General features: G+C 46.8%; 1 protein-coding gene across 2 annotated transcripts in view; it reads right to left on the bottom strand.

The window, feature by feature from the left end:
• Nucleotides 1–1,755: 1,755 nt before the first annotated feature.
• SHISA6 (shisa family member 6) overlaps nt 1,756–25,055 on the bottom strand; it is a 246,087-nt gene continuing 222,787 nt past the window's right edge. The window contains exons 6-8 of one of the 2 annotated variants that reach the window (XR_008746120.1): nt 15,140–15,292; nt 4,752–8,000; nt 1,756–2,416 (exon numbers count right to left, since the gene is read on the bottom strand). Coding sequence is in view for 1 of the 2 variants with exons in the window: in XM_055797690.1 (XP_055653665.1) it covers nt 7,450–8,000; nt 15,140–15,292 (704 nt within the window). In the remaining variant the exon portion in view is untranslated. Of the gene's footprint in view, nt 8,001–15,139; nt 15,293–25,055 lie in introns of both variants that reach the window. The other variant, XM_055797690.1, reaches the window with a different exon arrangement.

Genomic DNA, 25,055 nt, shown 5'->3' with positions numbered 1-25,055 from the left:
CCTGGGGACATCCCTGCTGCATCACCCAGGACATGGCACTGGCTGGATGGGCCAGGCGCTTGCTCTCTCCCATGACATCCACCAAAGTGTCCCTCCAGTCACACATGTGAGGCCATACCCTGCGCTGCAGGGACCTGATCTGGGTGGTGCCAGCCTGCCCAGGCCACTAGAGACACCTCTCTGGGCCACCACCGAGATCCTGCAGAGATCACTTAGTGGTGCCAGTGAAGACAGCCTGAACGAAGGCTGGATAACAGAGCATAAGCTCTTCACCAAAGTACCAAAATAAATTATTGCAGGAATTGGAAATAGTGGGATATATTGTCCTGTGAGGTAAGAATTGGCTCCAGCTTTATCTCGGTCATCATTGGCTCACAGCACCATAAATCCTGCTATTCTCTCTGATACCTTTTATGGGAAACGGAGAAATTAGCTAATTCCCCATCGTTCCCTCTCCACTTATTAGTGCTACAAAGGATTGGGTAATTATGAATAGAACTGCCTGGCAAAATGAAAATTCTCCTTTAAAAAAGCATTTTCATTAACTCTGCTGGGTTCTTGTGTTTCTTTAGATGTACTGATCATGCCTTCCTGACACTGAGCTCCGCTCTTATGGAGCCAGCAGACCCCAGGCACTAACCTGGCCAAAGGGCTATGAAAGGGCTTCATCTTCCCACTGGACCTGCCCTGGAAGGGGATTGCCTTCTCTTGGTGGTGGTGGGGTGTTACTCAAAGTGCGTTTAAGCTGAGCAGCAAAGCAACAGCAAGCTGTGCCTGAGGGAAGGCTGCAGAGCCTGGGGCTTGGTGGGTGGGTGATGGTGATGTGATCACCCCTGCACCACACCAAGGCATGACTGGGGAAGGATCCCTGGGGCATTAGCCCTGGGATGTTATCTCAGCAGCAGTCCTTGAGCTCAGGGCCAGAGCAGCAAGGTGGCAGAGAAGGGGCAGGGCAGAGACGTGGCACAGGTGGGTGAGGAGAGCTTCTCCCCAAGCCCTGCAGTGCAGGGGCGGGCTGCCAGCAGCCCCACGGTGCGAGGGAAGCAGCACCCGCAGTGCCTGCCCCCCTTCATCTGCTCCCAGTGCTGTGAAAGGGTGCCGATGCCTCCACAATTTTTAATTCCCGCAATCCTTCCCTATTACCAGCTATCACATTTTTAATGTAAGCAAATTTACATAATGCTGAAAGCAAATTAATATGAAAATGGAAATATAGGATTTGACACTTCCTCCACAAAAAACAAGAGAAAAACCTTCCACGTTTCCCAACTAGACATAGTAGTAACAGCCCCAGGCTCAGAGCTGGTAGACACGAAAATGCAGTTTCACCCTCTGTGGTAGCAGTCGGGGCTGGTGAGTGAGGAACACGCTCTGGCTTCTTGGCACTTCTCACATCTTGGAAGAATGACAGGGAAACTCCCATGTGTGCGGTATTGCCAACATCAAAAGCAAAGCCTCTGTTGAAGCCTCCAGCCCTATGGGACATTTCACAAGTTCCGACTTTGCAATACAAGGCTTTCTAGATGGAGAATGAATCATAGTTTACAAATGCAAAATTAAAGAAGGGCAACTTTAAAATAAAATCTTACAGGCTGGCATGACAAAATTTTACAGCAAATAGTAACGTCTCACTTTTCTCCCCCTGCTATATTCTGGCATGATGGTGGAATGCAGTTAATAAATGTGTAAAAATAATGACTCTTCCAGACCTTGTAGCATTCATTTTAATAGGCGCTATTTAACTACACACAGAAATATAGATATCTACCTTTCCAACGCTGGTTACAAAGATTGGGAAGGCTGCCAAGAAAATGGCCTTTTTTTCCCCCAATAGATATCAAAAAAGAAACAATTTATATGTTGAAATTGCCTTTATTTTTTAATCCATAAATATTTGTTACTGACAAAAGTGGAAAAATCCTTAAGACTCTAAATTTTACTAAACTGATAATAGTTTTGTTTACAGTACATACAGAATGTGCTTTTACAGGTAAGTATAACAACAAGAATAATACAGAGAAAAACAGTCAAATACTGCTCATCTTGAAGCTTATTTAATGGTTAACCAAGAGTCTGTGCAAAGTTACAGATACAAATGTACTTCCTCTTCAGTACTACTGTATAATAAACATGGAATCCATAAACTGGGCTAAAGCACAAAAATATCCACTTAAACCCTCTTAGGAAATATTGTCCCCCAAACTAAAAATATTACAGTAAAAGTGTCTTTCTCAGAACCAAGAAATTCTTGCTACAAAAACGTCTAACGTGTTTGCAGACAGAAGGTCGGGAGCCGTTAGGAAGCACACGGGCAGGGTGATGGACACACGTCTTCCTGCAGCGGAGGCGGTGGGGATGGAGCATCCCGGGCATCGTGCGGTCACGGCAGAGACACGGGACGCCGCTTTGCTCGCTACTGAGAGGAGAGATCTCTTTCAGATTTATGATGATGTGCTCCAACGGGATCGTCCAGCTGTCCCCTTGCCCCTGGGCTGCCAGCGGGTGAAGCATGGGTTGGTTTTCCCAGCTGGGCTTTGGGCTCAGTGCTGGCACCTCCGTGAGAGCCATGAACCACCCGAGGGGCTGGGAACGACACCTACCACCCACTTACAGACGTACAGCACAGAGGTGGCTGCTCTCTAACCAGCAGCCCCAATGCAGGCTTATTGCTAACAACACTTTTTATGAAAAGATTTAAGCCCCTTTCTCACTTATTTCCCCCACTGACTTCTCTCTCGTCTGAAATATACTTGACCGCGAAACCTGCATGTCAAATAGATTTCAGCAGAGTCCCTCCTTCCAGATCAGCACTGAATCTGAAACAAAACTGAGACAAGCTATTTCTCTATCACATGAACTGAAGATGGCAAATTGATCACAAATTAGAACACTCACTTCAAATACAACTAAAGTTACCCTCTTTCATGAAGTTGTGGTGGAAGAAGATGAAGACATCTTCCCAGCCACCAGGAACTACCCATCTCTTATAAAACCTTGATGCCAGGCTCTCGCAGATTCCTGGTGGGAATGCTTCTGATAGACACAAGAACAGAAACACGCATGCGGGAAGCCCAGGTTCATGGGAGCAGCTCTGCAGCCAGCCAGGCTGGCAGAACAGCAAACAGAAATGAAACCTAGGTCAGGAAAGGAGGGCTTACTCACTGGTAACTGTCCGTTTCTTCCCACCCACCCCCATCCCCCAGTAACAGATCATTATTTATAAAAGGAACATTAAAACATTGAAAAATATTTCGTTTTTCCTTAAAACACAATTCACCGGCATGAGAAGACTTTTATGACAAAATTTCCATTCCATGTGGTGCTCTCTGTGGTTCATTAAAAACAGGTTTCCACATTTCAAAGAGTGATTTAGTATCGTTTGGAAGCTTAAATTGGTACTGGGTCAGTCGGAACTTAATGACTGCATTTTGCACTATGTATGTATATGTATGTGTTCGTGTGTATATACATATACATACATGTCTCTGTATCAATGAGAGAGTTTTATAAAATCCAGTGCAGCTCACTGTTATGTGTTTCTGCTTGGGGAATGCAAATAATTATCAGTTTGTAGGAAATAATATAAACTTTTCTCTTCCCCCTCCCCCAGTCCCTGCACATGCACTCTGGGAACTGGGTGCTCCACAGATGTGTGTTCCCACCTGTGGGTTGGAGATAGACAGATCAATTCTTCAGAGTATATTAGATTAATCAAGGCAGATTAAATTTTACTATACAGAGGAATTTGACTGCTTCCTGCTTTTCTCCTGAATGCAGAACGCTACGGTGACTCAGCCAAGAGGAGAAGAAAGCAGAAAGGTCAAAGAGCAGGTGACAGCGTCCCTTAGAGCTGCTGCCTGCTCGGGACCCTGGCCAGAAGGAGAGCAAGGGAAATCTGGGCAGCTGCATCCCCCCACCCCAGCACTCTCATTCTGGACAGACACCGGGTTGCAACACATCAGACGTGATGTGGCAGGACAATGGTGACAAACAATATTAATGAAAATGCTTTGCTGTTCTACAGTGTCTGTGGTGAGAGGGTCTCAAAGCACTTCATAGACGTTATGGGATGAACCCTCATAATGCCTCTGCGGAACAGGAAAGTGTTACCATCATCATCACATGTTGACCACGGGGAACCAAGTGCTGGGGACCAGGCTGTGGATCACGACACCTAGTCCTGGACCAAGTGTCCTTTCAGTGACAAACTCTCAGAATGAAGAATAAGGGAGAAAATGATGTAAGAACACCTCTGTGTGCTGAAATGGCTACCAGCCTGTTGCAGCACACAAAGCAAGCCATGGGAGCACATGGTGCCCAGGAGCAAAACGTGGTCACTCAGGGCACGGTGTTTCCAAAGAAATTTGCTGAAAATTTTCTGTGGTGGTGGCAGTCCTGAAGAGATTTGACCTAGAAAGGCGTTTGGATGGTTCTTGTTGGACACATCCACTTGAAACTGTTGAGTGGGTGTGAAAGACGAGGAAATGGGGCTAAGATTTCTTTGGAGGATTATTGCCCAGGTAGGACAAGTTAGCAGAGGGCCTGTGATACGTGTCAGTCAGAATAAGAGAAGGCTCTGAGGTCAAATGGCCTGGAGCACAGCACAGCATCTGCACAGGTTACTTGAGTGAAAAAATTCCATATTTGTATCTTGACCAGCAGCTTCTTAGTTCGCGAATGGAACATTTAGGTGAAGACTAGAGCTTGAGACATACAGCTATGGAAATGGAAAGAGAGCAGTGTTCACCTACCCGTGGCCTCACTTGGTCACCTCTGCTCCTCCAGCTCTGCCACCTCAACTCCTGGAGACTGTAGGGTGGACCCTCCTCTCCCACAGTGTTCACATCTCCCTGCTTGCAGAGGGGAGATCCTGGCTTTGCTTGGGCCAAGAGAGAATGGAAGAGCCTCAGAACCTCAGCAGGGACTGCCTCCCCATCAGCCATGTGCGTTCCTCTTCTCTTCACAAGAGTCACAAACTTCGGTCTGTGGGAAGGTCAGCAAGGGCAATATCTTCACAGGGCATGCCTTCTGTGAAGGAATATCCATTGACTGAGCTGAGGAGCTTGGAGGTAGTCAGGGGAGAGAAGTGTCCATCAAGGGAAGGGGTCAGGAGATGAGGTGTGAGCCTTTCGTCTCTTGTCCCTCCCGTGCCATGAACTGCCACCTTGATCCATAGACAATTCAGGTTGTTGCCTAGAATGGTTTTGCCCAAGGCTGCATGGTAGCGATCATCTGAACCGTGGAGACTCTTATTTATTCCTTCCCAGCTCAGTTTCCATCAAACAAAGCCCTGGTGCTTCTCACAGATGGAGTCCTTTCCCAACACAGCCTCCATCAGGCAGGGCAGAAGCAAGCTCATGAACTAGGACCAGCAGCCCCAGGACAGTCTGGGAAGGGGAAAGGCTGCATGGCTATCCCACCGAGGTCTACCTCTAAATCCCACCAGGGGAAGATGGCATGCTCCTCCTGCCTACCCTGCACCAGCAAAACCCGGTGCTGCATTGTAAGCCTCCACACAAGTCTCAGGCTCACAACAACCTGCAATCGTATGCTACAGGACTGACGTGTTGACCTGGGAACATCATTAAGGCCAGGAGGTGGGAGGTATTTAAGGAGAGGGAGAAGGACAGAGATAATTTAAATGAAGTTTAGTGAAGAGATGGCTCTTCACTAGGAAAAGATTCAGCGTGGGAATGTAGGGCGTGAAGAGAGCAGTACTGCATGGGAATGTGTTTACAGCCTGAAGTCGGTTGTCGTTTCACCCAGAGGAGATCACACATGCTGTTTGCTTGGCAGCATGGGGGTGTGCATGTGGTGGGGCTTGGAGTGCACACCACGGATGGTGTCCAGCACTGACAGTTACAGCACCAGGTCTGGCTGGCCTTCAGAAACCTCTGAGACCCTTTCCTGGCCACAGAAGTATGTCCCAGTCTGAGTTAGTTCTACAGAATTTGGTAGGAACACAAATACAAGGGGGGGAAAAATAAAACTGAAACAAAACCAAAGCCAACAAAAACCAAAGCCAAGCCCAATCTGGCTAGAAAGCCGAAGATAAAACCCTCACAAATTCTGGACCCACGAGTCTACCTTTTAAAGATTTTACAAATATACAGTATCTAATTAGCGTTATATCAGATATACAACATGCCCATTTATTATAATTATGCTGATATATAATTTATATGCATGAAATGTAACTGTCTTCATGGTTAGGATTGGTACTCAGTGGAATTTGAATTTGGAAGGTTTTCTTGGGGGGCTATTACATGGAGAGAAAAATCATGGAAAATTACTGACCTGCTTTTTGGTAGAGAGAGACACCCTCAGCTTTGTGCTTCTGCTAAGGGCTACAAAAAGATTTGCTACGTATGGAGTTCTAGGTCGTAACTGAGAGGAGAAGATATGTTCAGAAACTGGGGAACTGGTCTGCGATTCTGTGAACTGGGCCAGTGGAGAATGCTGTCAGCAAAAAAAAAACTTCTGGGGAGCAAATCCAGGCTTGGTAAAATGTGGGGTAACCTCGCCTTGCAGGGGTCTCGGTGGAGCCAGGACCTCCCCCCGCACAGGTCAGCAGTGGAAGCTGAACCAATTCTGGTGCTTTAGGTTCAGCAGTGGCGAGAAGCTGGAGGAAGAGAAGCCCCAATCCTCCTTCCTATTTACACATTGGAGACATCGATATACTAGAATGAGTGGAGAAAAGGGTCTAACAAGCATTTCAGCATATTTGTGCTTATTGAACACATCAACCCCACTACTTCCTACACTGAGAGAGCAGGCGATTTGTAGGCACTAGTATGTTTTTATATTATGAGTATATTTAATATAAACTAAAACCTTATTTCTCAGCCAGGCTATTCTTGTCCCTAGATCTGTCAGTCCCCTAGGAAGGTCTGCCCTTGAGTTCACTGCAAGGGTTACAAAGAACAGATGTATGGTGCTGGCTGATACTGAGCGGTCCAGAGGTGGTCCCCAGCAGCCAGAAGCTTACCTACTTGCTACAGAAAGGCCAAAGATGAAGGCTGGCATGAGGACCGAGAACGGGGCCCCTTCCCCCAAGGATGAGGTGCTGCATGTTGTCCTCCCTGTCATGGGCTGCATGAGACTGCTTCTACTTGTAGCAACTGAAAAGTCCTAAGTTCGTAAAAACAATGAGATGATGCAGGTGAGCCCTTGGAAGGAGCCATCTATTACTATGGCTTTCTTTGACAGAAACTGATGCACGTCAGGAAATTTCCTCTATTATCCCTCCCTATCATCTGTTTGCTTGCTCAGGTTCTTCTTATGTCACCGATGAAGGGGTGGCTTTAAAAACAAGGTGGATGGGACTGTCAGAGAAGTCTTTTCAGACACTGAGTTATTAGAGGTTATCTTGGCCTATAAGGCCACTGCAGTATGGGGTGCTGTGGCCACCCCAGTCCTTAATGAGTATCTACAATGCACGAGGTCATATCAAACAGTCACCTCTGTTTTGCTCGCTGTGCGGTAGTGGTGGTGGTGTCCTGGGATATAATGCAGTTGTTCTACCGTGTTGTGCCGTCGGGAGGCAAATGCTTGGCGCTTGGCAGAGGTTGGGTTCATACCTAAAGTATTGTACAAGTTATTTGAGGCACTAGGATGGGAGTGCATTTTTGTCATCCTGTAGCGATCCAAGACGGGTGTTGATACAAAGACGTCTGTGTGTGACAATGCCCGTGACATAGACTGCTCGGGGTACCCTGACCGCTCCGGGGAGAGCAGGGGGTCTTGGGAGTGGAGGCGCTCTGCGGACAAAAGCTGCTCGTCTGAGAGGATCCGTTCATAGGACATGCTAAACTCCTCGGGCATGATCCTCTCAGGAGACAGCACTCTGTCCTGGGACATGGCCCTGATGGGGCGGCGAGGTCTGTCCCTGTGGTTGGTCTGTTGAGACATCTTGATGACGTTGATAGGGAGCGTGCCCCGGGCTGCCAGGTCAGGCAGGTGTCTCCTCCTCATGTAGTATTCATCAGCCTCTTTGTCAGCTGTGGGAAAGGAAAGGGAACGGTTAGAAATGTCAGAGCGTTGTCCCACGGGGTGAGAAGGGGCTGTGTACAGACACAGCCTTGGAGCAGCCTCCTGGTGAGACCCGAGGGACCACCTGCCAGCGGTGGGACCTGGGCATGGACACCCATGTCAGGGTGCTGCCTGTCGGGGAGACGCCAGCCCTGTGTGGGTTGTGTCCCCGTGGGCTGATGGCAGACAGGGAGAGGTATAATCGCATGCAGGGGGGTGTAAGTGCCCGTGCAATGCATCACACCTTCTTGCACCATGACACAACAGGCCCCGTGTGCTGCCAAGTCCAGACGGTGGCATCGCATGATTAACACGAACGGTGAGTTATGGAGCAATTATCAAATCTGACCTTCACGATACACTTATAAAGAAAGCACAGGGAAGGTGAGCTGAGGCAGACAAGTTCCCCGTGTGAGGAAACTCATTCCTCGTTTCTGGCCTCAGATGTGGATGTGCTATGGAATCATGAGTTACCTCATCACATTTTTTATTACTATTTTTGAATATTTGTAAATGTGATCACAAACCAGGTTTGGTAGGCATGGGATGCTCTTTCTGAGATACTGAATCATCTGCCTAAAGTTTCTTTTTCTTCAGACGCCTTGGTTGATATAATAGACTTTGTCCCATGGAATGTTTCTTGGTAAGTTTGCTGCTTCTGTGTCTTAATTGATCTCTTTGTTGCTCAGAAACTCAGCACAAACACGCATGCATGCGCTCCTCTTGGCTTTCAGAAAAATGCTTCAGGCTCAGAGAGGTTGTTGGCTACTGCAGCTGTATCCTGATACAACACTTTAATCCTACAGCAGCTGGAATCACCTGGTTCAACCAACATGTAATTTGAAGAAACAACTTCTCTATTATTTCAGATTTTTTTCAAAAAAACCCAGCAACAGAAACGCAAAAGCTTTCTGGTAAACCCATTTGATATTCATGTGCCTTAAACTGGGGTACTGAGGTTACCTACCTGGAAGGAGCACGAGCAGTCCTTGGGCTTCAAGCCCAATGCAGTTTGTGAACTGTCTCGATGTGCCTGTGGCTGCAGAGGTGTAAAGTGTGGAACACCAGTCCCTCACCCTGGTTACCCAGAGCTCTCCTGGACTGGCGTGCTTGCTGCTGATGGGATTTGCTCTCCAGAGTATGTATTGTAGGAATGAGTCTTTTTTTTGCAATCAAAAACTTCTTGGAAGAGTATCTCATTACAGATGTCAGACAGCAGCTCCCCTGGCCTCAAACTCCTGTGTCTTTAAAATCACCTTCTAGGAAGCCTGAGAAGGACTGGGGAAATTCCGTATGGCTACAGCAATTCTAGACATTTTTGTTCTATAATGTGGCCATAGACAGACTTGCACACACTTAGTGTGCACAGGCTTGATAATGATGCTTGAAGCTGGGTGCAGAATAGAGGCTAAGCAATTAGTACTCTGGCACTTGGCCTCTGTTCTGGATGAGAGAAGTTGCACTGGATTTGCCCAAGTGACTCTAAATAGATGTAATTAAAGCAGAGAATGTCCCAAATGGAGATGTGCTTGGATGCTCACACCTGGCTGTGGTAATTGCCAGCTACAGCTAAACCAGCTTATGCAAGGTTTACGGTGGTCAGAGCCTGCTGGTGAGCCAGCAGAATCGGCTGATTAAAAGTGGTTGGAATTTTTTCCTTGCTAATTTAGATAAAAAATGCAGCATGGTATACACTTTAAAAAGTTTTGCCAATTAGGAGCATTTAAAAAGATCCTTTCCTTCCCTCTTCCAACCCTGTAAACAGTGTAGCAGTCTGCATGGCCGCTTGCTGGCAGTGGCTAAACCATCCAGGGAACTGATTTCATTTCAAAGGTGCTTCTAGGCTCGTACAGGCTGTCTCCTCCCGTGGTGCTGAGAGACACACGTCGATGCTGGCACGGCTATCCTGAGAACATTGCAGGTGTAGACAAACTTCACATCTCCATCTCAAAGGAATCAAAGCCGAAACAGCGTTTTCCCGTGAACAACAAGCTGGTTTAAGCAGGCACCAGACAGACATTTAACAGGCTGTTGCCTCTGAAAGGTGGTGGCGGCTCGTCGGTGTCGCTGAGCCAGTCATGGAGAACGTAGCTTGAAGAGAGGCCGAGCGTGCTGTATCGCACGTGTGCCTTCATGCCAGGGGAGAAGCTCAGCACAGCTCTGTAAACAAAGCAATTCTGCACCCAGGGAAAGCAGTGCAACAAATACAGCTCCAGGCTTTTGAGACTGGAGGCACCAGGTGCTTCACCCACTGCGCGGTGGGGGAAACTGTGGACACCAGGTTGCATAGTTTGCTTGAATCAAAATGTCTCCAGGACTTGAAACCATCCGGTCTGATTCATCCCATCCGCATTGCACCACCCAGTTCACTGGGGTAGTGAGGCTCTGATACTGCTACCCCTCATCTTCTCATTGATGCTCGTGCGATAACTGACATTTGTAATTTTAGCCACAATAAAACTACAAATATGCTTCTCCCTGATGGATGTGCTTAAAAATTCAGAAATGCGTCCTAAGTGGATTCACAAAGGCCAGGAATGATGAGCAGACAGAAGGAAATCACTGATGTATTGATTGACAGAAATTTCTCTTTTTTTAAATCAGTCTCATACTTCTGGGGCTTCACTTGTTTTTTTCAAACATTTGGAAGTGGGATTACTAGAAATCACATTTTCTGCACAATTTCTGGGCTTTTTAGTTGTGGGGTTTTTTTCTGCCCCTTCTTTCTTCCTTTGGCAGTTTCTAGAATATTGACCAGGACTGGTCTCACCAGGCTTTGGGAGTGTTTGTCTGACCTGGCTTTGGGATAAACTGATTTGCCCTCAGATGGCTTTTCCACCCCACCCCCTCCCATTTGGAGGGAGACCCCCAAATGGGTGCTCCTACCCACACATCCCACCTCAACATGTCTAAGATGCCAGAGCAGAAAGGCAGAGCAGAGCTTCCCTGGCACTGTCATTAGAGAAACAAGGTGCCTTTGTGGCACTCTGGGAAGAGAATGTGGAAAAGCCAAGGATACTTTTTCTTCCCTTGGTTATATGTTAACATGGTTAAAATATGTATACGTGTATGTGTGTAAAGCCATCATAGTAATTCCTTTGCTTTTCTTAAGGGTAATTTCTTTGCTTTTCTTTCTCTGCAGTTCCAGTGTATTTCTTCTTTGGGCTTGTCTCTTCTGTTTTAATTGGCTTTAACATTTTAAAGCTGCCTAGTCATTTGTGATGATTCTTTAGCCAATACCAAGTGGTTTAATATGCCTGAAAATATTAGCTTCCTGACTGACTGACCTTTCTAACTTAGCTGGAAACAGCGATTCCCTGGAGTGCTGGGCAGGACAGAATTAATACAGCTGCTGTTGCTCCGCCGTGCGTTCCCACACCCACCCACCCACCACAGCTTTTCCCACATGCCAGCCTGGCACGGGGCTTCCCATGGCGGTGGTACCCTGACCCTCGGACCCCTCAGAGACCCTCCTGCCCCTGCACGGGCAGCAGCCCTGGGTGGGTTTCCTGGTGGCTGTGCCGTGAAGTTAGAGCTGGGGAGGCAAACAGCCAGGGAAGGTGGAAGCTCACTGCTCTCATGGGACCGGCTTCTGGGCTGGCTTCTGTGCAGCCAGCAACCTGTTTCCTGCTGCTCCAGAAAGGTCTGGCTCATCTTCAAGCCCTTGCTCTGGAAGGAGAAGCAGCTGTGGAGCTGTTTTCTCAGTCAAATGCCTGCAGAGGTGAGTGCCTGCCCTGCAAACCCAGCGGTGAGGAGCTCCCCTCTCCAAGCTGGGCACCCCCCAGGGACTCGCAGGTGCTGGCAGCAGGTAGAGCTCATCTCATCCTTGTTGCACCCATCACTTAGCTGAGTATCCCAAAGTGAGACATACTTCATTAAGCTCTAGGCATCAAAAATTAGGCTTTCTATCCAGCAAAGAGCTAGGTAGCTTACCAGAGCAACCCTGGTGTCAGTGAGGAACTGGCACCTTCAGAGGGTCCATATGGAGACGCCCACCCTTCGCTGGCTATAGGGATGCCTGCACCTACAGACAGAACAGCTGCCTGACAGCTGGGTGGCTAAAGAAGGGTGAGGTGAGTCTGGCCATACCCTTGCTGAGCTCTGCCTCCGTATCTCTGGCAAGGAGGTACCAAATATTATTTCTTCCTGGCTATCCCTTGATTATTCAATTTAGATGTTTTGGGGCAGAAACTGTCTTTCACTATCGGTCCCTGCTAACGGCAGGAAAATAAAGTGACCTTTAGCTGTCTGCCAAGCCTGAAGAAACCCAGACAAATAGCTGGAACAGTTTAAAAAAGTATCTAATGCCTTTTGTTTTACTAAGAAGTAAATATGTTTGTTAACGAGCTCTTCACAGCATTCATTTTTTTAATCACGGCAGGGAAACAAGTAATTTTAAGCATGAAAAATAAACCCCCAATAATCCATTTGCAAACCCCAGTGTTTAGGTATTACTTCTTCTGGATTGTGTGTTGCCTTTAGCTCCTTCATATGGAATAGGACAATGATGTTGCTGGCATTTGACAAGGGAAGGTCTAGGAGCTGGGTGCCTGTTTTCCTTTGGCTCTGGAGAAGACCATCTATAATTGATTCTGTGATTCTAGAGGTGCTGAGTATATGCAAGCCCAGTGGGAGCGTGGAGTGCTTAGCACTTTTGGAGCTGAAACTGCTTATTTAGTTAGTCAGACACAGAGTGTGAGGCAGTTGGTTTGACATTTGTCAGGTGCTTTGCAAGAGTGTGCAGGAATTTCCTTCAGGGTTGATGCTGCTGGAAAGAAGTGGGTGAAGGAACCCCACTCCAGCCGATGGCCAAAGACTGACTTGAATGTTCTTAGATTCGTGTTGGCTGTCAGGTATCCTCTGCACGGGGACAGGGATGTTAACTGTCAGGGAAAGCTCAAGAGAGGGACACTGACTATGCCCAGCACATTCTTGAGAACGTTTAATCTTGGTACCTTAACAGAAGCTTATTTTTTTTTAATTTTAGACACATACCTAGGAAATGCAGTGGCAGAGTTCAGTACATAATCCCTTCTGCTGTGATCTACTGAGGGACAGGCTGGACAGGCAGGGGACTGTCCTTTCTCCAGCTGCTGAGCAAAATTTTCTGCACCCAATGGGTCAGACTGCTAAGACATCACTTAGTAAGGTACTGCTCGGTGCACAGATAGCATCGCCTCTGTGTGAATGAATTTATACTCGGTGTGAGTCGGTTAAGCATTGCAGAAGTAGGTAAAGGACAGCATTCAAATCTGACATACATTTCCAGATGTTGGCTGTGGTGGAAGGGGTGGGAATTTCAGTTAGCCATTTGTGGGTTTTTTCCCTGTTTCAGCGAGATACATCAATATCTTTAACTTGGAGCTCAAGGAGATTTCACTGAGCATCTGCACACAGTAAGTAAAGCAATGAATGTACCACGGACTGGAAGAGGCTCTGACCATCCCCCGCCCAACAAAACAGCCGTTGCTGGTATCCCTGGTGGGCACTTCTCTAACCTGTTCTCAGTGAAGCCAGGACAGAGGCCTCCCAAACCTGGCATAGGACATATGTGCCCCAGGTAACCCCAGGCACTGCAAATCAGTTTCAAAAGGAACAGCAGGTTTTGGGGTGACCCAGAGGGTACATTTCTTGTTCTGAGAAATTTTCATTTCAATTGAGAAATGAAAATCAATCATCACCTCAAAATGGGGACATTTTAAAGCAGTAATATTACAATGCCATGATTTCAAAGGTTTTCCAATATCAGATAGTATCATTAGAGCTGCTCAAGAACATGAACAGTTCATCACTGGGATGCAGCAAGGGGAGAAAGCTTATGGCTGGGAGTGTGAGGTCCAAATATTACCAGGGAACAAAGCTCATGGCAGAAGCAGAGTTGTGTACATGGCACACTGAGGTGGGAAGAAGTCAGGCTCCTAGCACAAAATACCTCATCTCAGTTCTCCGACACAGTTAAGTACATGCTTACTTTTAAGCACAATAAATGTATTTGCCTTAATGTTATATATGTACATAAGTCCCACATTGAAATGCCAAAGAGTGGGCTGAGGTTTTTATGTGCTACATTTCCATTCCATTTTGTCTTCTGAAAAATCTACAGAGATGTCTTATTGATAGTCCAAGGGCTTCCCTGCCACTTAATTTTGTATGTCTCACTTAGCTGGCTAAATTGGGAATGCAGGTTTTATACAGACTAGGGAAGTAGGATCTGCTCCTCATCCTCACCTCCCTTCAATGAAGCTATTGCAAGTATAAACACCTACGTTATTTCTCTAAATTACTCAGTGTGAATACATGGCTGCATCCAGAAAATGCTCATGGAAGCATACATACTACAAACCTAGTGTCAGTCTGGAGAGAGCATTTGCCCACACAAATATCACTTATTTCATAATCCTACAAAGCTGGCGAGTTTGCCACCAGCAAAGGTGATGGGCTGAAGCATCACAGGAAAGCTGGCAGAACAATGCAACACAAAAATATCAAGAAAGGACAGATACTAACTAGTGTGAACAGGGTAGCGAGCAACATGCTGAAGGACCAGAGATGCACCATGGACCAGTGTACAGCACAGGTCAGGACCAGACCCAGACCCAGACCCCACAGAACGGCGGGTCACAGCACTGCTCAAGGCAGGCAGACGTGCTTCTACCAAAACAGATGCTCCCAACCATTTCAGCAGCTTTCTGTTCACCTGGGTTTGTCACCTGGTTCCAGCTACCACAGGAGATGGTGAAGGTATCTGCCCTGGGTGCTCTGAGGTGAGCTCAGCTGATCTGAGGCAGCCAGCTTGGCTCATGTGGACTCCAGCAGAAAGAAAAAGGATTCTCAGGTGACTCAGGAGCAGATACAAGGCAGAGCAGTGGGAGGCAGCACGGCAGGGAGGTCAGTAAGCAAATAGCCACATGTGCTCTCACAGTAATGAAGTGACTCTTTCTCTATAGTCTTCCTCAATGGGAAGCAACAGCCAAAAGAATCATTACTGGACACACCAACTTGGGCAGTAAAATGACAGAAAAATAAGACGGTTATTGCTTTAACATTGTGCCCACTGCGGCTTATGAGCAAATGAGATACAAAGGAAATGAAATGAGCTGACACCTACTTAGTCTCTTCAGAGAAGAATATTTACTTGGGTTTGTCTTGACGGCAGATTCATACGATGGTGGGAGGTGAGAGAGGTTCTGGAAGGACCGGGAGAAGGACAGGTCATAGGGTTCAGTAGCAGAAGTAAGGATGTTGTTCATTCGTGGCTTGTCTGAAAAAAAACCCAACAAACAGAACAGAGAAAGGCATGTCTTACAGTGTGCACCAAGCTCAGCTGAGAGGCAAGCCCTCCCCTGAGCTCCAGCTGGGAGGAGAGCTGTGTCCGCGTCAGCCTCAGCGACAGGCTGAGGACATAATTCAAACTGGCACCAGCAGATCAGTGAGAAATGGATCCTGTGGCATTGTTTCCTTGTCCACAGCGATGATGGAGAAAAGCAAACTGCTGCCTCGAAAGTGCCTGGACCAGCCAGCTCTCCTCACAGCGGGATGGTGGGGCTGGTGGGCTGTTAGTGCCCTCACTTACCAGGGGGGCTGTGCCACAGCTCTGGGACCACCCCACGGCAGCCTGCATGACTTGGGCAGCATCACCTCCCCTTACCCCAGCAAGATGTGCTTTCCCCACCCCCATAACATACGGGGTTTTTTTAACCAGGGCTGATAATCACATTGCTCTGGCATCATGCCAGATTTCTGATTAATGCTTTCAACCTGGAGGCTCCTGGCAAAGCCAGCCCATGGCCTCAGGGGTTTTGGTGGGCTCTAGAGATGTTTGTCCTTCCCCTGCACACAGAAAAGTGTGAAGGGGAGCTGTGGGGGCATATCTGGGGACGGTCAGAAGACAAGGCAAGGTTTGGAGAGGTTCATGAGTCAGGAAAGGAGGTGCCATCCCTGAGGGGCAGAGGATGCCCTTCTACTTATTTTCCTTTTGTTGGTCACTGGGGGAGTCCCCAGCCAGTGTCAGAACACCCACTGACAGGTTGGCAATGCTGGGGGTGCTGTCAGTGAAGATTAACGTTGAGCCTGGATGTTAAAATTCAGGTCCAGATGATCTGCAGAGCTTTGAAATCTTGGTCCTTTGCTCCAAGCTGGATGGAAAACAGACTTTCATCAGCTCAGCCAAGGGACAGGGACTGGTTGAATTGCATTTATAACTCCCAGATGTTCAGATATTAAAATAGGCAGATACAGGAGTATTAAAAGGAGCAGAAGCATCAGTTATTAGAAGCAAAGCTAGAACAGACCACAGTGAGCTCTGTGAGAGCTTGCAGCAGTGATGGGATTGCATTAGCTGAGTCAAAAGGCGAAGGAGGTGCCCACTTCAAGTATGGTCTGAAAACGAAATCATTCGTACCCTCAGCACATGTTGCATTGCTTTTCATGAGCTTCCTCACAACAAAACTCCCTACAGAACAAATCCCAACAGTGCACTCTTTCCCACCTAAGTCCAGGGTATGACCATGAGTGGAGGAGCACTTTCCCCTCTCCTTGAGCACCAGTCTGGCACCAGCATGGGATACCCCAACCTGTGCAACCCCCCACTGCTGCCAGTGCAGCAAAGTCAGGGGGAAGGAAACTGCTCTGTCAGGAACAGGGGCTTTGCATGTTCCAGCAAGCACCTGTGGGCTGTCCTCGGGGCTCAATAGCTGACAGCCAATGTCAGCCGCCCCACAACAGCCCAGCTCTCTGCCAAAGCATCATTTTGTTCCCAGTTCTGAGAAATTATAAGGCACTTTCTTGCAGAATTTAGCAATGGTGAAAATTTCCTCTTAACAATGCAATAACCATCTTGGCTAATAAACTCTTCTTTCCTATTGCTTATGTATGTCTCTGCACCCCTGGAATAAGGTTATTGTCTGGCAAAAAAAACCATAGCCCCAAGTGAGCATATAGCTAATGTGTCATCTCTCTGAGAACATTATTTTCTTGCTGATGACTTCAATCCATGTCTAATAGACTGACTGCAGGATTAGGAAGTGCATCACATTCATCAGAGTGCTGGAAACAATTGATTAGATATTATCCAGTAAACAGAGACTATATCAGCATTGAAACTATGTCCCCACTCCTATTTGTGCTTGTGTGGCAAGGACCCTGGGGTAACATCTCTTTGCAAATTTCTCAGCCAGAACCTGTATCTAATCTCCATTTTGCGTGAAGGTTTGGACATGCTGAAATAAGCCCAGTCATATGTATGGAACTTGTGTTCAGTGCCAAAGCAGGAGCATTAATTGACTGCTTGCATGAGGTGTGTGAAATTAAGTGCCATGCATTTATCTGATGGGCTTGTGCAGAATCAGTACATCTTCTTACTGCTTTTTCCATCCAGTCAGTCAGGAACAGACAGTAATGATTTTGGCAAATGACAAGTCACCTTGAAATCCACTACCCATCATTCAGCCAAATAAGGGATAAACTGAAATGACCAAAGATAATTTCAGGTGGTTTTTTGCATAATGCAGTTTGAGGGCAAGATCAGAGAACTGAGACTCTAGTAAGGAGAAATATCTTGTGCAATTTATATTCTATGACCAGTTCAGCAGAAGTTTCTCAGTTGTTCTTCACTCCTGCAATATATTTGGGTCATGTTTTTCTCTGGTCTCTCTTATTCTTTATTTTTTTTCTTCCTTTTTTTTAAAAAAAAATCGTTTTGTTTTGGTTTTGTGGTGTTTGTTGGCTCCTATGGGAAATGAAGGACATAATTAACAGGATGCAAATAATAAGTCTCCCCATTCCCTGCAATACAGCTAAGGTTAGAATTCTGGTTCCCCAGAATTCCCACTCATTCCAGTCCAGCTCTACATTCTGAGCAATGGGAGATGACCACTGGTGGGTAATCTCCCATAGTTACTGGGTTTACCTTTGAAAGTCAGTATTCGTCCACATTTTGCTCACTATCATCCTGCAGCCACACACCATTTTATGCTTCTCTGATACATCATGCATTCTGGGCACAATTTGCCAAGTTATTTGCAGAGGACCATGGGGGAAAGGAAGCTCACCCAGTACATGGCACATGCAACAGAGGTGGGAACATCATCCAGCAGTGTTGTTTCTCTTGGTTTCTGAATTGTCTTTGCTACAGCTTCAAAGCAACCATACCTTTTACAGCTAATGCAACACCTTAAATTCTGTCAGTGTGTCTCCAACTCAGCAGGAGAGGGCTCAACTCTGCAGCATTTCCTCATCTTCTGAGCATCAGCGGTTTCACAGTGCTCTGACCAGAGTGCCATGTTGCTCCTTCCACTGGCAGGGCTGGTAGCATGGCACAGCACTGCCAAAAACTCACTAGGCTGCACAAAGGTGGCACGATAAGCTCAGGAAGGGAGCAGGCACCTCTGTGGAGAAACACTCTTCCTTTGCAGCTCTAATCTCTCTCCTTGGATGCCTACCAAACAAGATCCGTGCATTTCTTTTGCTTCATAAGCCAGAATTGTTGGACCAGTCCAAGCCCTGTTGTATTTCCATGAGAACCAGGGGACCCCTGAGCCAGGCTCAGGAAGGCTCCCCTGCTCCATTCAGAGCAGCCTCTTGCACAAACCCTTGGGAAGGGGCCACCCTGGAGCAGAGCTCTGCGCTGAGGAACCGGGAGCACTGCCTGCACCAACACGCTGCCAGAGGAACACGCATCCTGCCAAGTCCTGTGCCCTGAAAAGGAGATATGGCCTGCAGGTGGCATGTCACCTGCATGGGTGCTGGGGAGCTGCAGTTCCCCTGTGCACTGAGGACTGCCATTACAGCTGGCCTCTGAGCGCGAACACAGGTTTGCTCCGTCGCTTTATGCACCCACTCCACTGTTTTGTAATCTATAAAGGAACAAAAGTCCCTCTAAGTCACGAGCGAGCCTCGTTTCGCTGGCTGTGCTTTGCAAACTTTCTGCAAGCACAGGGCTCAGAGGCAGTTTCAGGATTTCTAAAGCTAGAGACTTGTGGAGATTAGACCTCCAGTCTTCTTGAAGTGTCTTGCTCTGCCCCTGTTCTTGGAAGAGAGTTTCTGTTTCAAAGGGTGTTTACACGAGGCGCAGAACCTTTCATGTACAAGGACAGGAGCAGATGATACCCAAGACAAAAAAAAAGTGAATTTATGGCAAAGTTTTAAACAAAGCTCGAGTGGCAAAAGGGATGTGCTCCATATTTGCATATGAGTCTGCACATATGTTGTGTGAATTCTGCAAGACATTTCAACAGATGCCTTTTAAAACATTCACCCAGAGAAAGCAAACAATGTCACCTAGGAGAAGCTGATACAACCAAGCCTTCTGCTGCTCAGCTTCAGCTCAGCATAGCTTCAGTCCTCTGTCAAAGCACACACTGCTCCACCAGCACTGCCTTCTGCTCAGCCATTTGAAGGCTCAGACACAAAGTCTTCTCCAGTTCCGATACAAGCTCTTACACAGGACCACACTCCTCAGAAAAACCTCGTAGTAGTAGCTGATGACATTTGGCAGCTGCCTGTACCAAGACTTTGCACCTCTTGAGCCATCCTGGAAGTGACATACTGTTACAGCAGGCAAAGAACTGATGTTCACAGGCTCAAATTAAGATTTATTACATATATCTTCAATGTTTGTGGGGAGAACTATCTGTGTTTTCACACTTTTTTGATGTTACAAACACTGTTATTAATAGTCTTTTGCATCTCTCATGAAGAATCTCAAAGAAGTTTATACGTTTTCAGGTCAGATCCTCCATGGTGTAAATCAGCAGCTCTCCAGTGAATAGCTGCCCTCATTTATATGAGCTGCAGAGGTGGGATTTTAAATTCAGTCAGTGATAAAAAAATGCTGCATAGCAGGATTATGAAGATTAGGTCTTCCAGGGCTCTTGGCTGAGAACTGGCCAGCAATCAGAAGGGGTAAGATGTGAAGAGGATGAGGTACACCAGCACATTGCAAGCTGATGCCCTTAAATGCTACAATATATACACACAACATAATAATGTACCTGAATCATATCACCTTGGGGCTATTAACATGAAGATGCTTCTGAGTACACAAAGTACTTAACTGAATGTAGCATAGCTACACGCTACAGCACAGGGTGGAAGGAATAATGTTGCCAATTAAAATCAAAGGAAAAACTACAGAAAGTAGAATTGCACTTAGCAATCACAGCAAAAGACATGTTCACTTCTTGAGTTTGCTGCCTTTTCGTGGGGATGCAGAAAACAACAGGCAGCTTTGGCACCAGAGCAGCCAGCATGTACAACTGTGCAGAACTGGGACTAGGACTAATTCTTGCTCAATTTGAGACCGTGCAATTGAAAACCATCAGCTGTCAATTCATCCCACCACTGCAAGTGCCTCATGCTCAGAGCTTGCCATTGCATGGAGGGGAAGCTGGTTCAAAAAGGAAGGTGCATCTGCATGTTTGGTCCTGGCAGCAGACAAAAAAAGGTAAAGGTAAAGCCAAAAAGCTGCTGAGATAAACAAACCATCCATCCTGAACAGGCCACGTGGGACGGTCTCCTAACAGCCCTTTGGGGCTAGGGTGAGGCACAAGCTTCCAGCAGGCTGAGGGCAGTGCATGGATCCCCCCAGCCTGCTGGGGGAACACAGGGAGCTCCTCACCCATGGCACTTCCAGCAATGTAAATGGCAAACCCCACTTTGTCTGAGCCGTTTTACATGTTCTGATGTTCATGATGCTGTGATTTTGCCTCCAGAACTTTTGGTCTTTCTCACCCGTCTCACATTCAGTAGGAATAAAGATGCTGCTTCTCCTTGCTTACGGTTTGAGATCTTCTACTTCTGTAAGAGGAACCTGAGGCCAGTGTCAGAGTTATTTGGCTCGTGTTGGCCCCCTGCTCAACAACTGTATTGCCACAGAGAGAAGCTCCTCAGGCTCCCTTCACAGATGAGGGTGGAGGCACAGTTACACAGCTGAGTTTTACCCCATGAGGTTCAGCATTTTATTTATGGTATGGTAGTCACCTGCTGGCTGGAACATGGGCCATGTCACGGGTGGCAGAACAGTATCTGTCTGCAAGTGAAGGCCCTCATGCTCAGCAGATGGGCTGCACCTCATGCTGAGAGGCTGTTTTAGCCCTGCCGTACTGAGACCATGGAAAGAGAGATTCCTTGGTCCAAACTCACAATGTATTTGGTCTAAGAAGCAAAGAGCATCTTCCTCAGTGCTGAGCACTTTCAGGAAAGCTGCCACTCAAGTCCTTTATCTGTTCTCAGCCACAGGGCTGTTGCCTGCCCTCTGCATCACCGAATAAAGGCAGGTCAGCACACATGTCATCAGAGGGTGGTCACGTCACTGTAGCTTAAGCGTGGCCCCCCCAAAGCAGCACCTCCCTGCACGCTGGCTCTGCACTGTAGGGCACCCTTAGCAAAGTCTCAGGTCAAGACAGGTAAGTGGCGACCCCGAGTCACTAACGACTTTTCTCCAATCTGCTTCGTAATTGTGTAACTGGAGCTGTATTGCAGCACAATAATCTGCGCACTTCGCTTTGCAAAGTGGGTGGGCAAAGCAGCTGAATCGCTAGCTGGTATCCCCATCCCAATCCCAAACTGCACAGTCGGAACGCTGGCATGAGGCTGCCCAGTCCTGTCGGGTTTACCTGGTTCATCTCTCTTCCCCCGTTCATTAAAGCCCTGCTGCTTTGCAGGAAGAGCAGTGTACATAATGTATCTATTTGTTCTGTAGGTTATATTCTAGAGATCTGATTATCTTCTAATTTCCTCACATATATTTCTACTGGGGATAAATCTAATTTAAACAGTCCTTAATTGTTATGATTTTGTAAACAGTGTCTTAAACACAATAGACACAAAACTCTCAACAAATTGCTGGAGGAGATGTGACAGTACAGGGAGTCATTTTCATATCTTCTGGGATTGTCCCAAATTGAAGCTTCTGGTCTGATGTTAGAAAATTGATGCAAGAATTATTTCAGCAATATATCCCCCAAAGCCCTATTACTGTGTAGGAAGGAAGATGCCCTGGATTTTTGAAGTGAAGAAAAGAGAAAGAAGGAAGAAAAGAAGGAAATACAAGAAAGAAAAGAGAGCAAAGAAGGAAGGAAGAATGAAAAGAAAGAGAAAGGATGGATGAATAAAAAGAAGAGAAAAAGCAACAAAAGAAAGAAGGAAGGAATATAAGAGAGACACACATGCATACATATGTATCTAGGAATTTGTTTAAAGTTCATATGGGTACAGCTACGAAATGAAATTTGCCTCCATCAGAGCAAGCACAGACATCACCTATGGAAAAACACTTGGCCAAATTAAAAACTTGATGTGAAGCCATTTGTTGCTTATGGTGGTTTGCCACATTTTGTGAGATGACTATCAAATGCAATGAACTGACATAAAAGTTATGATATGAACCTCCTGCTAACCAACTATATTATTTAGCAATGTTCTTGTTATTTATATAGATTAAAAAATGTTTATACAAAACTCTTTTGGTTAGCATAATTAAATACACATTAAATATAATGAGATTAAACTTCAGTAGCCATAAAAATAATAAACTTTACAGAAACTGAGCCCAGGCAGTCAACATATATCCCTGTAGCTAATGCTACACTGCCTCAGTTCTGTTTTGTGCCCCTAGTTTCTTTTTTCCCCCCATTTTAATGCTTTTATAAGACAAAAATTTTATGTGTTTATTTTGTATAAAGACTGAATAGCTACGCAAGATAAATTAATGTGTCTAAAGATTTGCTTGCATTTCATATGTAAAACTTGTTTGTGCTTAGAAAGTAGCAACCGAGCGCTCACATTCACCTTTTAAATACAGACCCACATTTCCAAAAAATGCTGTAGAGTTCTTCATTTGCAGCTAAAATCTGCAGCTGATGTAGGACTAAAGTCTAGAGCTAGGGAAACCCACACCAATCTTCTGATTTCAGTGGAAACGAGGTCTGAAGTCTGTCACTGAAAGCAGAATTTAGGCTGAGGTCTCTAAGGGACTGTAGATAGCTCCGTAATGGGACGTTTCGTGTATCAACACCAGAAGAAAATCGACCGACTTTAAGATGTGGGATACTCAAAGTCTTGCTGGCTAATTCAGAGCCTTCAACAACATCAGAAATAAAATCCTGGTATTGCAGAACACAGGCTGACAGCCTCACTGCCTGTGGTCATTCCCCTTGATCTCCATTGGAATTGCCTTCCCCAGCACATCGCATTTTCCCAGAACAGGACAGACATACATTTCGCCCCTCTGCAAATCCTCTGCACCAGCCAGGCAGGGAGGAAAGGGAGACTTTCTTCTCTCTTTCTATTAACTGCGCTGTGAACAGCACTATGCTAATTAAATCATAGCAGCCTGACAGAACAGATTATATATAATCCCACCATTAATTAATAGTTATTCCTTTCTGCAACAGAAGAGTTCAGTGTAATCACACCGGTGATCTCACAGCCACACAAGCACTGCGATGGGCACAAACGCCTTTGCATCCAGAGGCTGCGCACCAAGAGTGACAACCCCCCAGGGCAGGTTAAAGCAGAGGGTCTGGGGGGCTTTAACCCTGGGAACCTGATGTTGGAGCTGAACCGCTCGGAGAGCTAAGGGCAAATCTGCTTGCTTTTTTTATTTCCCGATTCCTTGTGAGCAATAGGTTGTCCTTATCCCCTTTCATTTGTTTCTTTGCAGGTAAAAAACTGCCCCAGCAACACGAGGGCGCGCCAGCATGCGGTGCCGATGGACATCGTGTGTGCTGCTGGAGGGGCCACGGCAGTGGCATCCGCAGGGAGCAGGACACGGGCAGCGTCAGTCCATGGGAACAGCCGTTCACCGTCCTCTGCCTTTCTCAGCTGAACAAAGACAGCGCTGCTGCCAGGGGTGCAGCGAGGTGCCCCCAGAACGCTGCCCGGTGGAATGGCTGCCCCACTGCGAACCCCAATCACTCCCGCACACTACGGTCCAGTTAGGATTCCCAAAACCTTTGGGGAAATGAATGGTTTGGTGCCATTTGCTTACATTTTGCAAAGGACTAGCCAGTACAGGAAGGGGAAAGGGGTGCATGGGGAACTTGGCTTCCATCCCTCCGCCACGAGGAGGTCTCCTGCGGAGCCCTGAGCCCCACGTCTGCCACAGGCAGGTTGTGGAAAGCCTCTGCTGCCCAGCACTGGGTTATACGAGTTTGGAGACTCATTGTAATGGGAATTATAGGAGAAGGTAAGAAACTGGTGAAGTTCCTATGACAGTAGGAGATAGGAGAGAGATCACAAGTCCAGAGCAGCTGAGCTCTCATCCCGACAGCTATTCCAGTTTTCAACAGCTCACACTTCCCTTCACATAAACCATGCCAAGTGCATCCCTGCTGGATGGGGCAGATCTCAGGGATACTGTAGGGAGCTCCTCCCGGCAGGGAAGGGATTCTCTGGCTGTTTGGGCTGAAGCGTTTGTTTGGTGGCATGCCACCTACAGCCACTGCCCTGCTTGCTCTGTGCTGGTAGCCTGAAAACCTTTTCTTGCTTGTTTTACTTCAGTTAAGAGTGAGCTGAACTCAGGCCACATGCAACACAGGGCATGTCTTGAGCCTCACACTCGCTTCCTTCCCTCTTCTGCTCCTTTCAGGTGGCGTCACTGCATGGTGGGTGCTAGAGATAGGTTAAGGGACAGAGTTCATGAATGTGGTGTTCAGAAAGGCAACCCCCATCCACCTACAAATTTGCATGATCACACAGAAAATGCAGCCCATGTCCTACCAAGGAAGGGAATTAAACTAAATCCGTGGTGTTGCTGAACTATCTCAGAATTTCAGCAGTATTATGTATACAGCAAGCTCTTTTGGTGCCTTATTTTAAAGGTCCAAATATCTTTTAGACTCACCAAGCAATGGCTCACCAGCAACAACACAAATGAATATCACGAACAAAAGCGTCCATGACCCTATGGATAACTTAGGAATAAAATATAACTCGGAATCGTGCGGTTATTTGTAGTCAGATCATTCAAGTCACTTTGTACAACTACTGAGATAAAGTAAATGCAAGAAACGAGTGGAGAAAAA

The sequence above is a fragment of the Falco peregrinus genome, chromosome 2 (genome assembly GCF_023634155.1).
Source record: "Falco peregrinus isolate bFalPer1 chromosome 2, bFalPer1.pri, whole genome shotgun sequence".
NCBI classification, from domain to species: Eukaryota; Metazoa; Chordata; class Aves; order Falconiformes; family Falconidae; genus Falco; species Falco peregrinus.
Note: the sequence above shows the minus strand (reverse complement) of the source record. Positions and strands in the feature narration are given on the sequence as shown.